The following is a 15,000-nucleotide window of genomic DNA, read 5'->3' on the forward strand; positions in this document are numbered from 1 at the left end:
GGGTCTCTTTTTTTCTTTTCAAACACTAAATGAAGTGCTAAAATGTCTATTTGAACGGTATTATATCGTTACTTTTGACATATAAAGTGTAATAAAAGTTGTAATAAATATTTTGTTTTGATCAGGCACTTTTAACGGGCTACCCACCCCGTGCAAACGCGGGCAGAAAACCCCGTCGCTCGCTGCCGAAAGCCCTCTTCTCATGATCCGCCATTAGTGTGAACCTGTGGTAAGATCGTGCTCTGCGTCTAAACTCAATTATTGTCACAAAATTACGATTTAAACGACCCCTTTTCAGCACGAAAAGCAAGTTTAAAGTCTTATGTCTTTTCCCGTGTAGGTGGGTTGAACGGCAGGATGCAGATTTTCGTCAAAACCCTCACGGGGAAGACCATAACCCTCGAGGTGAGTGAGCCGGGCTGTGGCGGAGGGATGCGGCGTTCAGCGGCTGCAGTTATTCAGAGTTTCCCTGACTTTTACCGTCAAATTAGGCGGAATAAACCACATATGATGAACCACGTTACTACCCAGTTCAACTGCTGAGATCATTCGAAGTGTTCCAACTCCGGTAGAGTGGATGCTATGTACCTTTTTGTAGTTTATAATTGAAGCTAAAGTGGCTAAGCTAGCAGTAACGCAGAACACCGTAAACACGTGTGGCGGAAAGCAACGGGGTTAAATCAGACAAACGTTCTCTCCACAAAGTGCTAATCTAAAAATTTTAAAAAACCATTAATTAAACGGATTACTGGCGTTTTTGAGTCTTCTTTCCGACATGTAATGGTAGCTTTGACAGGAAGATGGTGTCATGGCTGACCGGTTCTTCTCTTTGCTTATTTTGCAGGTTGAGCCTTCAGATACTATTGAAAATGTCAAGGCCAAGATCCAGGACAAAGAGGGTGAGTTACTAAACATGGTTTGGTTTTTTTGTGTGACTGTTGCGAGGCAGAAAACTCACTGCTGCAGTATTATAGACGGGACCCCAGAGGGGAAATGTCCTAAAGTTCTTTAAAGGGGACACTCTAAATCTCCTAACGTGGTTTAATGTACCTAAACGATCAGTGATCACCAAATTTCTCATAGCCATATCCTGTCATGAACACTTGAGCCTGTTTGAAAAAACTAAACTGAAATCCAACGATTATAGAAGTTATCTCACGTTAACGTTTTCTTCTTCCTCGGAGCCTATGGCGAGAAGGCTTAACGTTGTTTAATGTACCTAAACAATGATCAATGATTACCAATTTCCTCGCTCATATTGCTCCTCATAACTACTGAAAACTGTCAAAAAATTGACCCCAAAGTCCAATTATTATGGACATTATAGGACATTAAGCGTATCTGCTTCATTAGAGCCTATTGTAAATGTCAATAACGTTCATAATATGAATTTGGGTTAGATTTTTTTTGACAGCTTTCAGTGGTTATGAGGATCAATATGAGAGACAGTGAGTGATCATTGATGGTTGTTTTCTGACCTTAAGCTACGGTAAGTGTTAAGATGTCCCTATGAAGTGCTTGAACGCAGCTTCTTGAAGAAATTAGTATTAGTAGTTCCTTAAAAAGTTTAATTTTTAAAAGTTTATAAAAAGTGAGTTACATATTGAACTGAATCAGTTCCGCTAAAACATTAGTCCATCAATCAGTCAAATAATAATGTATACTTTGTTAATCCTGCAAGGGGAAATTACTGTTATCACTCTGTTATTACACACAGGCCTGTATTACACACACATGCTCAGTACCTCCTACATGCACTAATTGAGAGATTTCAGAGTGAGGGGGCTGCCCATTGAAAGGCGCCCCGAGCAGTTGGGGGTTCTGTGCCTTGCTCAAGAGTGGTGGTGGTAGCTGGAGAGGTCACCAAACCCCCAACAGCTACCAGTCCATATGGGGACTTGAACAGGCAACCCTCGGGTTCCCAACCCAACTCACCTCTGACTGAGCTACTGCTGCTATGGCAGCAAGTGGATGCTGAGTTCACCTCCTAATATAATATACAATACATCCACAGCAAGAGGCAGCCAACACAGATCTAACTTCACCTGCAGAGGGATTCAGTTTGTGAGCTGAGAGTGTGTTTGTCTGTGCAGGAATCCCTCCTGATCAGCAGAGGCTGATCTTCGCTGGGAAGCAGCTGGAGGACGGCCGCACGCTGTCCGACTACAACATCCAGAAGGTGAGAAGTCCTCGCAGAGTTCACCGCCCGTAGTACCGGTCTGTCGCTAACAAGCGTTGCTTCTTAGATGCATCGCGAGTCGTTCTTGAAAGAACGTGGCTCGATGCCGAAAAGATAGAAATGACTCTGGTTACAGCAGCAAGTTACAAGGACAGAACATACAAGAAATAAAGTAGAACTAAAACATATTTCTGTCTTTCTCTCGGTCCCTTTCGGTCTCTCTCTCGTTACAAGGACACAGAACATACAATAAATAAACTAGAACTAATATATAAAATGGAAAACCTACACAATGCCAGAACTACTGGGAAAAAAACAATGTATGTAGAGGAATGTACCTGCGCGTATGTACAAGTGTAGAAACGGAATGAGTCAAAGTCGATAAGTGATATTTAATATTGTATTTTAATTATGGCTAATCACACACTTTTTTTTAAAAGTAGTGAGTAGTTAATTGGAAAAACATGAATCATGTATAAAAATTCTAAATAAATACTGCCAGGGTTTCCCTGCCATCATAATGTTTAGGTCCATCAACCAGAGTCATATTAATGGAACTAAAGAACTGTTCTGATGGGTGTAGTTTGACTATTTTAGCTTTGAGTCGTGAAGCGTTTGCTCTAGCTTATCCAACGTTTGAGACATGGATATGGAGGTAATAATGGTCCAAAAATGATGTGGAAAAACATCTATCTACATGCACCTTTCGAAAAACTGGAAATTAATTCTAATGATAACACATGTATACATGACTCCTTCTTGACAAAAGAGCCGTGGGCATTCGCACATTTGAATGATGTCGGGCTTTTAAAAAGCTGTCAATCAAAATGTTTGTCGAGCCGAACTTTTAAGGTCCGATTACAGCTCTAGTTTTACATATTTGGAGTGAGAATAACGGTGTGTGTTTGTGTGTGTTGGTTGTGTGCAGGAGTCCACGCTGCACTTGGTGCTGAGGCTGCGCGGGGGGGCTAAGAAGAGGAAGAAGAAGTCCTACACCACCCCCAAGAAGAACAAGCACAAGAGGAAGAAGGTCAAGCTCGCCGTGCTCAAATACTACAAGGTAGGAAGTCTTCGGACTCCGCTCTGATCTGATTGGTTCAGCTCAGATCTACAACTTTCGCCAGAATTTAAAATCCCAATTAAACATTAAACAAGAATCACAAAAGCAAAGAGTTAAGGCTTCCTCAGTAAAGAAGCAGTTTGAAGACATAACTATGTAAAATATTTAGTCATTGGTGTGACTTTATTTCAGTTGATGTGTAAGGGATGATGTGGTTGTCATAGCGACTACAACCCCAGCAGGGTGATCGGGACCACGAAGAGAAGGGCTCTTAAATCGGCCAATTACATCGCTCTACGTTATCCCGCTTATTACACTGCTGCTACCATAATAAATCAATAATTAGACAAAATATTGATTTAAAAAAAAAAAGATTGCATTGCTTCTGCTAAAGAAAATAGTCTGGAGTCGTGCGCCCGTAGCAACGTAAACTCAGCCGAAATACACAATTAACATTAAAGTGATTCACGATTACCTATCGTTATACGTAGCAATGGTCTGTTATCAAGAAATGACGGACCATATAATGTCCAGTCCCTTCGAAATAAAGTGGACGAGCTTCAGGCAAAAGTAAAGTTCCTTCCAGAATACAGATCCGCCTGTCTCAAAGATCAGGATCCACTCTCTGATTTTGAGTTGGACTGTTTTGGGGAACCTGTGCGTCTTGACAGACTCCACAGTGACGGGAAAATCACTTGGTGGAGGCTTATGTCTTTATATAAACAAGAAATGGTGCAATACGGTGATTGTCAGAGAAAAACTGTGTACTCCTGATATCAAACTTTTATCTGTTTCTCTACGCCCCTTTTATCTGCCCAGGGAATTCCCACAAATATTGGTATAATGCAGGGGTCAAACTCAAGTTCCCTAAGGGCCACACTATAAAATGAGAATCACATCAAGGGCCAGACATAGAGGGTATTGCTTTTATGTCATGGGAAAAGTCAAATATGTTTGACTGAATTATTGCATGGCTCATATAGTCTTTTCACTTAGTTTGGTCGACAAAAATACCAATAACGGTTTGAAAATAAATGTTGTGATAAAAAAGTAGGTGGGTCAAAATGTATTGTGAACCTAAATGTAGATAGGGGCCGGATTCAGCCCACGGGCCTTGAGTTTGACACGTGTGATATAATTAGGGCTGTCCTCGACTAAAGGACTCCTTAGTCGACTAATCGATTAGTTGATTTAATCGACAGAGCTGTGAGCTTTGAGAGGTGGTTAAGACTAGAAAAGCACAATATAAATGTAGTTAATTAACCATCTGTCAAACTGAGTTTCTCCACAATTAATCCTGCAAAAGCACCACTTTAAATCTTGTGTTTACCAGAAATGTGCTCAGAATTTTCTTTGAAATTAGTAATTAATCATGAATAAGCATCAAAAATGACTAATGGACTAAAGAAATCTTAGTCGACTAAGACCAAAACTACCGATTAGTCGACTAAGACGTGGCAGCCCTAACTCAGCCTAAATATATAATTAACATTAAAGTGATTCACGATTAGCTATCGTTGTACGTAGCAATGGTCTGTTATCAAGAAATGACAAACCGTATAATGCCTTCAAATTCAACCAAGACCTGTAACAAACATTTGACTGTTTCTGAACTCAAGTCTTGAATAATGCGTCTCTCTCTCTCCCCTCTCTCCCCCAGGTGGACGAGAACGGTAAAATCCACCGGCTGAGGCGCGAGTGTCCGGCCGACGAGTGCGGCGCCGGCGTCTTCATGGCGAGCCACTTTGACCGCCACTACTGCGGAAAGTGCTGCCTCACCTACTGCTTCAACAAGCCCGAGGACAAGTAGACACAGGCGTGCTTAAAATAAAGACGCAAATGTTTTGACACAATTCAACGGACTCTGTGTTGCTTTAAATGTTCAGGGTTTAAACCCTCAGAACCAAAGACGCTCCACTTCTACTCAAACAGCAATATTACAACATTTAATTCCAGACATTTATTCACTATTTTAATCATATATAACATAGAGTTTGGTAAACACATTGCAAGCACTGAAACAATTACTCACACATTCTCTCACATACACACAGTTAAGGTTTGTTTTCAAATGAGATTTGAGGGAATTTCAGAAAAGGGACATCCCATGTTTCAGCTTGAGCATGTTCTGAACACACGGTCAGTTATATAAGAATACATTAAGAAGGTTAAGCTAAGATGTTAAATTTCCCCCAAACAGCTTTGACTTAGAAACTGATGTATCAGGTAACGTGAGCTAAATAAACTGCAGATTTGTCCTAAACTTATCAGATAATGCTTCACAATTTAAAAAAGAAACTTGAACATGTTAACTTTCAGATGGTTTTTCCTCAAGCTGCAGTCCAGCAGGTGGAGCTGATGCTGCATTCAAAGTAGCAATCAATATTTAATTCAATAAATTAATATAAATGTATATTATATACTTTTTGCTTCACAGGGGGACTTGTGAAATCTTTTGCTGCTTCCCTGTCTTACATTGCAACCAAATGCACAAAAGTTGGGCATTTTTTTCAGTGATTTGTCATTTTGCCACTATTCCCTGCACTCTCAATGGGAATCTGATGAATGTTGGTATCGAACATGGAGTCCATGATACACGTGACCACCTCTGAACCAATCGCGTAACGTGATAGCTCAGAACATTCGATTCCCTAGTCGGCCAAACTCTCTAAAGGGCTCTAGTTCAAAGCAAAAACATTTCATCATGTTGCATCTTCCTGACAATCACATGTCTAGTTTTTTTAATGTTTGCCTTTCTATCACAAAGTAAAGATTGAGTCTTTTAAAAAATGTTTTTCATCTTTTACTGGCAGAAATGACAAGTATACACTATAGACTGTAGAATATTAATGGACAAAGCATCCCGTACGCAAGGGTAGGCTACTGCTCTGCTTTCTGCTCAGGACTCGGCCTCCTAATAAGACTGTAGAGACATGTCTATAGGTAGCAGTATACAGCACTATGTTTAACTCCTAATAAGACTGTAGAGACATGTCTATAGGTAGCAGTATACAGCACTATGTTTAACTCCTAATAAGACTGTAGAGACATGCCTATAGGTAGCAGTATACAGCTCTATGTTTAACTCCTAATAAGACTGTAGAGACATGTCTATAGGTAGCAGTATACAGCACTATGTTTAACTCCTAATAAGACTGTAGAGACATGTCTATAGGTAGCAGTATACAGCACTATGTTTAACTCCTAATAAGACTGTAGAGACATGTCTATAGGTAGTAGTATACAGCACTATGTTTAACTCCTAATAAGACTGTAGAGACATGTCTATAGGTAGCAGTATACAGCACTATGTTTAACTCCTAATAAGACTGTAGAGACATGTCTATAGGTAGCAGTATACAGCACTATGTGTACCACTTCATTTATTTACAACAAAGACAAAAGTGCTTAAAATTGTAGAAAACCACAATGTTTACTACGTGTGATGCACGACGTAGCCATCTTTGAAAGTGAACTCGGGGTCCTCTGAGTTCAGACGACTTGACGAGTCGTGTATATATACGACCTCGGGTTCGTAAATCCGGAAAACGACTCGTAGATCAACTTCGGTGGACAAAAAGAACGCACCATAAAGCCTCTCCCCAGAACTCGAACCTCCTATGGCGCCATTTTGATGCTACCAAGCCATCACCTCCCGTTAGCATCCCATTGACTCCCATTCATTCTGACGTCACTTTGACAGAGAATAACTTTACATCTGAAGCGTTTAAAGACTATTTGTTCGTTGTTTATTTCTAAAGAAACACGACAATGTATAAAAGGCTCCATTACCTTGTAGCTCACGTTATGGCTCCGTAGCAGACGCTTTTATAACAATAGGCTAACGATTGGGTCATAACCACGAGACTTACTGTCACACAGTAGAGGAATTACCGTATAGTACAGGAGAAGCTCACAGGCAGTTTGGACTTCCATTATCTGTTTAGGTTTAATTACTAATGTTAACTAGCATGTTAGTGATCAGTAATTCAATAAATGCTCAGTAACACTCAGCCAGCACCGGGAAAGAGACTTCTGACATCACACACACCCACAAGAAGCAGAGGAGACACTGACAGGTTGTGTACTAAAATAAGGTTATTTACTTAAAAATTGTTACATTGGACAGACTGTTTACAGAGTTTTTCATTTCCTTGGTAAACTCATAAGGCACCGAACCAGACGCTGTACAGAACAACAACACATTAAAGATTTACATATTAGAGATTATTCCTATACGGGGAGGCTTCTCGCATATTTATTACAGAGAAAAACACTAAAGTTACTACTGCTCTTAAATATCGACTGTATGAACAATACACACACAGAGACAAAGAGAAACACACAGAGACACACACATACACATCTTACTGCTGCTGAGGAGAGACATGAAAATAGTTTAAAGGAACAGTCCAACATTTTAGGTAAATCTCTGTTCAGTACAGTCTAAAGTCCAGTGTTTGTTTAGCTTAGCTTAGCACAAAGACTGGAAACGGGGGGAAACTGCTAGCATGAAGAAAAAAAAGCCCTCAAATAGCACATTCAATTAAAAATTCGGGACTTCCTGTTGAGTTTAGGGACCCCCCCCCCACCCCACCCCCAAGAGGCTTTTTCGTACGTCTCCACGTTACATATGCGTACCAATTTCCGTACGTTTTTGAGCATCTTAAACCCCCCCCCCCAAAAAGTACTTATTAGAGTGAATAATAAATGGCTCAGGACCTAATGTTGTTCTCTGATGCTAGGCTAGGCTAACAATTTCCCCTTGCTTCCAGTCATTGTGCTAAGCTACGCTAAACACATTCTGAACCGGTTTCCCAAAAATATTGTGAAAAAAAAAACAAAAAAACATTGTTTTCATGATGCAACTGAAGTATTTTCCTGATTTTATGGTTGAAATAAATGTACTTTAAAGGTCCCATATTAGGAAAAGAATCACTTTTTCTGGTGATTTTGGGTGTTATTTTGTGTCTCTGGTGCTTCCACACGCACACAGACTTTGAAATAAACCCATCCATGGTGTTCTGAGTGAGATCTGGTTTCTGAATGTGTCCTGCCTTCAGTCTCCTGGTGAGCTGGTCAACATCTGCACGGCTTTCTACGTCACTAGCTGAAACGAGCTGGCTAACCGCAACCGTTAGCTTGTAGCGTAACGCTAACGCTAGAATGCTACCTCGTTCTCAATGGCAAAGCACCGCTACAACACACACTAGTTCACCATAATCTCCAAAAGAACTACTTCCATGTGCTCCCTGGTTTAGAAGAAGTCTCCCAGCTGATCCTGCCTTGGAACTGACTGAAGTCGGAGAAACAGCCTTTCTTTTACTGTCTATGGAGCTAGCTGACATGATCTACATCTGAGCTACTGAGCATGTGCGAGTGCAATCAAAGATAGTACAGAAGAAGAAAAGAGGTCTCACTCTGTAGCTAAAACAGAGACCTGAACACAGGGTGAAAAGAGGAGCTGCAGCAATGTGCACTACAACTAAAATATGGTGTTTTTTGAAAATTAAACCATGTAAACCTATTCTGGTACAACCTTAAAATACAGTTATAAACCTGAAAATGAGCATAATATGGGCGCTTTAAAGTCAGAAACAAATCTTATTGGATGAGATAACCTCAGTGGGAGGAGCCAGAATTTAATCTACAGCAATTGAGGATAACGACACTCGCTTGGTCTTAGAATTTAAATTTGCGTTTCCTAATTTCTTTAAAATAAATTTACGTTTAGAAAGTTTTGACGCCCGAGACTTTAGTGTTGAGTGTCAGAAATACTCGCTTTAACCCAAATTTACTTTGATATTTCTGCAGTTGTTGTTCAGTATTGTCTTCTGGCTCCACCTGCTGAGATTTAATTCAACCAATCAGATTTCTCTGTGCTACCAGAACAGCTTTTAACTGACCAATCACCAGACAGACAGAGAGACAGAGGGACAGACAAAGAGACAGACGGACAGAAAGTGAGACAGACAGACGGACAAAGAGACAGATAGACAAAGAGACAGACAGACAGAGAGACAGAAAGAGTGAGACAGACAAACAAAGAGAGAGAGAGACAGAGAGTGTGAGACAGACAAAGAGACAGACAGACAAAGAGACAGAGACAAAGAGTGAGACAGACAGACAAAGAGACAGACAGACAGTCAGACAGGACGGCAGACGTCTCCATAGCGACCCCGTCTCCAGGCGTCGGCGTGTGACGTCATCACTGCAGCAGAGTGTTCTGGTTGGTTGAGAGTCGGCACGGCATCCAACGATAACACATATTTACACGTTTAAAATTCACATATTATAATAGTACCTTTTCTTTTCATAATTAACTCTAGTGTTCCTTAGAGTGGAGTTATATATTTCAATGTGGCAGGAGAACTCTGTCCTGAAGAGACAACAACAACAACAACAACAACACAACTGGCCTCTCGTACGCGTTCTGAAACAGGCAGACGTGGAGGAGGAACCTGTGTTCGTTCACAGCGAGCGGCGGCCTCCTTGCCGTCTCGTTTGGCTTTCACAGAAAGCGTCAAACTGGCAGAGAGGAGGAGAAGGAGGAGGAGAAGGAGTAGAAAGTTTGTTCCCCCCTAAGTCTCTTAAATCCGATATCTCCTCACGAGCTCCTCGCTCAAACAGAAAGTAGTTCTGGCTCTCCTTCTCCGAAGGCCGACTCAAAGCTCTGACTCCTGCCCCGAGCAGCGAGGATGTAAGGGGGTAAGAGGGAGGGGCAAGGCTGTAGGGGCTAGGATGTAGTGGGTAGGCTGTAGGGGGTAGTATGGAGGGGCTAGGCTGTAGGGGCTAGGGTATAAAGGGTAGGATGGAGAGGGTAGGATGTAGGGGCTAGGCTGAAGGGGGTAGTATGGAGGGGCTAGGATGGAGGGCTAGGATGTAGGGGGTAGGCTGTAGGGGGAAGGGGGTAGGATGTAGGGGCTAAGCTGTAGAGTCTAGGAGGTAGGATGGAGGGGGTAGGATTTAGGGGCTAGGCTGTAGGGGGTAGGATGAAGGGGCTAGGATGGAGGGCTAGGATGGAGGGCTAGGATGTAGGGGGTAGGCTGTAGGGGGAAGGGGGTAGGATGTAGTGGGTAGGCTGTAGGGGGTAGGATGGAGGAGCTAGTCTGTAAAGGATAGGCTGTAGGGGCTAGGATGTAAAGGGTAGGCTGTAGGGGCTAAGATGGAGAGGGTAGGCTGTAGGGGGTAGGATGGAGAGGGTAGGCTGTAGGGGGTAGGATGGAGGGTGGGCTGTGGGGGTGGGATGGAGGGGGTAGGCTGTAGGGGTAGGATGGAGGGGGTAGGCTGTAGGGGGTAGGATGGAGAGGGTAGGCTGTAGGGGCTAAGATGGAGGGGGTAGGCTGTGGGGGTGGGATGGAGGGGTAGGCTGTGGGGGTGGGATGGAGGGGTAGGCTGTAGGGGTGGGATGGAGGGGTAGGCTGTGGGGGGTAGGATGGAGGGGTAGGCTGTAGGGGCTAAGATGGAGAGGGTAGGCTATAGGGGGTAGGATGGAGAGGGTAGGCTGTAGGGGGTAGGATGGAGAGGGTAGGCTGTAGGGGGTAGGATGGAGAGGGTAGGCTGTAGGGGGTAGGATGGAGAGGGTAGGCTGTAGGGGCTAAGATGGAGAGGGTAGGCTGTAGGGGCTAAGATGGAGAGGGTAGGCTGTAGGGGGTAGGATGTAGTGGCTAGGATGGAGGGACTAGGAGGGATCTCTGAGCTATAGGCGAGGATACAAGAGAGCAGCCTTCCTGGAAGCCGTTGCTAACTCCGCCCACACAGCGGAGGAGGAAAGGAGGTCTCATCGCTGCTCTAAAAACACCCGGTAGAGCGTGCGCCCCACATAGGCGGAGTCCTTTACAGCGGCCCGGGTTCGAGTCCGACCTGTGGCCCTTTGCTGCGTGTCATCCCCCCCCTCTCTCTCTCTCCCACCTTCCCTGTCTGTCACCTCTGAAATAAAAAAGGGAAAAAAGCCCCAAAAAATAACCTTTAAAATAAAATAAAAAAACAACACATTTCCTCCCAATCCTTTTCCTCCTTATCCTTTCTTCTCTCCTTTCCTCTCTCCTTTCCTCTCTCCTCGCAAGATTCCCTCGCTGTGTCTCTCCCGTGCTTCCTTGGTCGGGACGGACTAAGACGCTAAGAGGAAAGGAAGCAAGTGAAGGAAACAAGGATGCAATTGTAGAACCTTGGATGAACGTTTGAAGACGTTTGTCTGTACGGTTTTCCGCCCTGAAAACGGGTCCTTTGTTAATATTAATTTTTAACGTTATTAGAATCTCGTCGTGGTGTTTCTGGCGCCGGTGAAGAGCGTGGCGAGCGGAGGTCAGATCTTGATATCCTGCGACTCCACCATCTTGGCGAGCGTCTTCTTGACTCGGAGGATGGTGAGGCGAGAGGCGGGGTTATGAGCCCAGCACTCGGACATCAGCTTCAGCATGGCCCGAAGGCACTACGGAAAACACACACAGGCACAGCTTTACTACGTGATCACTGAAAATATTAAAGCAATAAATAAAAAAATAAAATAAAGATATGTACAAAAAATAAAATTAAAATAAAAAAATAAATTAAAGTAAATTAAAAAATTAAAATAGATTAAAAAAATGTATAAAAATTAATTTAAAAATAAATATTTTTTTTAATAAAAATTAAAATAAAAAAGAATAAAAAATATTATAAAAATGAACAAAAATTTTACAATCATAAAATTAAGAAAAATGTATACTTTTATTTAAATAAACAGAAAACTAAAGTGATCCTAAACATAAAACAAATTTGAATTACCATAAAAAAATTTAAAAATAAATTACAATTATTTAAAAATTAAATAAAAAAATAAAATAAAATTTGAAAAATAATAAATAAATAAATAAAAAACACACACAATCAATTAGAAACTAAATATATAAATAAGTAGTAGTGAAAAAAGGTTAAAAAAAAAGTTCAGTTTGGACCAAGGAGGGTGAAGCCCCCAACCCTGTTGTAATTCATCCTGAGGGGAACAGGACACAGAGGAGCTATGAATGCTGGGTAACAGAGGAGCTATGAATGCTGGGTAACAGAGGAGCTATGAATGCTGGGTAATACCTCGTCACTGTTCCAGCGGTTGGACACGGTGGGCCGAAGTCCTTTTACACACACGACCTCGAGCATGTCTTCATACGAAGGGTCAGAGGGAACCATCTCGTAGTAGGGCAGCTGGTAGTCCTCCACCATACCTGGGCACAGAGAGACAGACAGGTACTCACTCACACATACCTGGGCACAGAGAGACAGACAGGTACTCACACACACACATCTGGAGACAGACAGGTACTCACACACACATCTGGAGACAGACAGGTACTCACACACACATCTGGACAGAGACAGTTACACACACATCTGGTGTGTGTGCCTGTATGTGTGTGTGTGTGTGTCTCTCTGTGTGTGTCTGTGTGTCTTTGTGCGTGTGTGTGTGTGCGTACACAGTCGTGTGTATGTATATATGTATGTATGTGTGTATGTATGTGTGTATGTATGTATTTATGTATGTATGTATGTGTGTGTGTATGTATGTATGTATGTATATGTGTATGTATGTATGTGTGTATGTGTGTGTATGTATGTATGTATGTATGTGTGTGTATGTATGTGTGCATGTATGTGTGCATGTATGTGTGCATGTATGTGTGCATGTATGTGTGCATGTATGTGTGCATGTATGTATGTATGCATGCATGCATGCATGCATGCATGTATGTATGTATGTGTGTGTGTGTGTGTGTCTGTGTGTATGTATGTATGTATATGTGTATGTATGTGTGTATGTGTGTGTATGTATGTATGTATGTATATGTGTATGTATGTGTGTATGTATGTGTGCATGTATGTGTGCATGTATGTGTGCATGTATGTATGTATGTATGCATGTATGCATGTATGTGTATGTATGTGCATGTGTGTATGTATGTATGTATGTATGTGTGTATGTATGTGTGTATGTGTGTGCATGTGCATGTGTGTGTGTGTGTGTGTGTGTGTGCATGTATGTGTGTGTGTGTGTGTGTGTGTGTGTGTGTGTGCATGTATGTGTGTGTGTGTGTGTGCATGTGTGTGTGCATGTGTGTGTGTGTGTGTGTGTGTGTGTGTGTGTGTGTACCTCCTGTAACACAGCGTCTGGCCATCTCCCAGATGATGAGTCCGTAGCTGTAGATGTCGGCCATGATGTACGCCTGGAAGTGGTTCTTGTTGAGGCTGTCGTCCAGAACCTCGGGGGCCATGTAGCGCCGCGTCCCGACCCGCGTGCTCAGCGGCACGTCCACCTCGTTGGTGTCGCTACGGCAACGCAAAGAAGAGAGACGAGCTGAGGTCACAGTCGCAGTTTATAGAAGAAACTCAAACAGACAGTTGTTGAATGTCTTTTTAATAAAAAGAATAAATATAAAGTAATGTTTGTGCACATACTTGTGTGTGTGTGTGTGTGTGTGTGTGTGTGTGTGTGTGTATACGTACTTGTGTGTGTGTGTACTAGGGGTGCACAATATATCGACTCAATATCGTTATCGCAATATCACGTTGAGCGATATTATACCGGAAGTCTCGCGATAATTACGCGATATTTTGTTTACGTTGCATCCCGCCTGCCATGTAACCAAAGAGTATAGAAGCAACAAGAGGAGAAACTCAACAGAACATTGTGTTGCATTTGGTCCAAGATGGCGGAGCTGAACTCAATAGACTCTTCCTTTGCAAGCTGCAGCACAACGTTTTGTTGAGTTTATCCTCTTGTTACGTCTACACTCTTTGATGCACCTCTCGAAAAATACACTTCACTTGGTAGCGTTGCAATTCCCCGACTCATTTCCTGGTTCTCCTTCTCCATCAACACCATGAGATCAAGGAAAGAATCTAAAATAAAGATTAGGGCTGCTCCCTCTTAGTCGATTAGTCGACTAATCGGTATAACGTGTTATTAGTGTTTACTGTAGCTAACGGTACGCTAACGCTACCTGCTGTGTAACGTGTTATTAGTGTTTACTGTAGCTAACGGTAGGCTAACGCTACCTGCTGTGTAACGTGTTATTAGTGTTTACTGTAGCTAGCTAATGGTACGCTAACGTTACCTGCTGTGTAACGTGTCATTAGTGTTTACTGTAGCTAACGGTACGCTAACGCTACCTGCTGTATAACGTGTTATTAGTGTTTACTGTGGCTAACGGTACGCTAACGCTACCTGCTGTATAACGTGTTATTAGTGTTTACTGTGGCTAACGGTACGCTAACGCTACCTGCTGCGTAACGTGTTATTAGTGTTTACTAGCGTGACATGCAGCGATGTTTATGTTGCCTCTAACGTGGGTTTCGTAGCATCAGAGCGCAACGCAGACATGTAAGTAGCAGCGTAATGGTCCACCGAAATCCGCGTTGCTATTTCGTCAGGTAGATACCATTCGGCAAACGTGAATGTATGAAAAAAGGTCGCACAACAGCTGAAATGACATACTGCTTCACAGTATCCTTCAATAAAAGAGGAATGTAGCACAATATGGATGTAAAAGCAGTTATAATTAGCCTATGTGACAATAAAATTTGTTTTGGTTAAATCAATAAATAATCGTGATAATTAATCGTGATCTCAATATTGATCAAAAATAATCGTGATTATCATTTTGGCCATAATCGTGCAGCCCTAATATTAGAGATGGCCCGATACCACTTTTTTGATTCCCGATACCGATTCCGATACCTGAACTTGCGTATCGGCCGATACCGAGTACCGATCCAATACCAGTGGGTC

The 15,000-nt window shown here is 42.3% G+C and overlaps 3 protein-coding genes across 4 annotated transcripts in view; 1 reads left to right on the plus strand and 2 right to left on the minus strand.

The window, feature by feature from the left end:
• LOC114572633 (clathrin heavy chain linker domain-containing protein 1) overlaps nt 1-411 on the minus strand; it is a 32,241-nt gene extending 31,830 nt beyond the window's left edge. The window contains exon 1 of the mRNA XM_028604338.1: nt 1-411. This exon is cut by the window's left edge and continues 904 nt beyond it. The gene's annotated coding sequence lies outside the window, so the exon portion shown is untranslated.
• Nucleotides 167-5,094, plus strand: rps27a (ribosomal protein S27a). Its single transcript, XM_028604343.1, has 6 exons — nt 167-229; nt 341-405; nt 845-899; nt 2,094-2,179; nt 3,108-3,239; nt 4,900-5,094. The coding sequence occupies exons 2-6, from the start codon at nt 358-360 to the stop codon at nt 5,047-5,049; spliced, it is 471 nt and encodes a 156-aa protein (XP_028460144.1). The 5' UTR covers nt 167-229; nt 341-357; the 3' UTR covers nt 5,050-5,094.
• A 6,067-nt stretch (nt 5,095-11,161) lies between these two features.
• The window catches only part of LOC114572242 (bone morphogenetic protein receptor type-1A), an 83,285-nt gene continuing 79,446 nt past the window's right edge, over nt 11,162-15,000 (minus strand). For both annotated transcript variants that reach the window (XM_028603765.1, XM_028603764.1), the window contains exons 11-13: nt 13,363-13,538; nt 12,309-12,439; nt 11,162-11,670 (exon numbers count right to left, since the gene is read on the minus strand). In XM_028603765.1, coding sequence (XP_028459566.1) covers nt 11,545-11,670; nt 12,309-12,439; nt 13,363-13,538 — 433 coding nt within the window. In that variant the 3' untranslated portion in view covers nt 11,162-11,544. The remainder of the gene's footprint in view (nt 11,671-12,308; nt 12,440-13,362; nt 13,539-15,000) is intronic.

Source organism: Perca flavescens, chromosome 17 (genome assembly GCF_004354835.1).
Source record: "Perca flavescens isolate YP-PL-M2 chromosome 17, PFLA_1.0, whole genome shotgun sequence".
Classification (NCBI taxonomy): domain Eukaryota; kingdom Metazoa; phylum Chordata; class Actinopteri; order Perciformes; family Percidae; genus Perca; species Perca flavescens.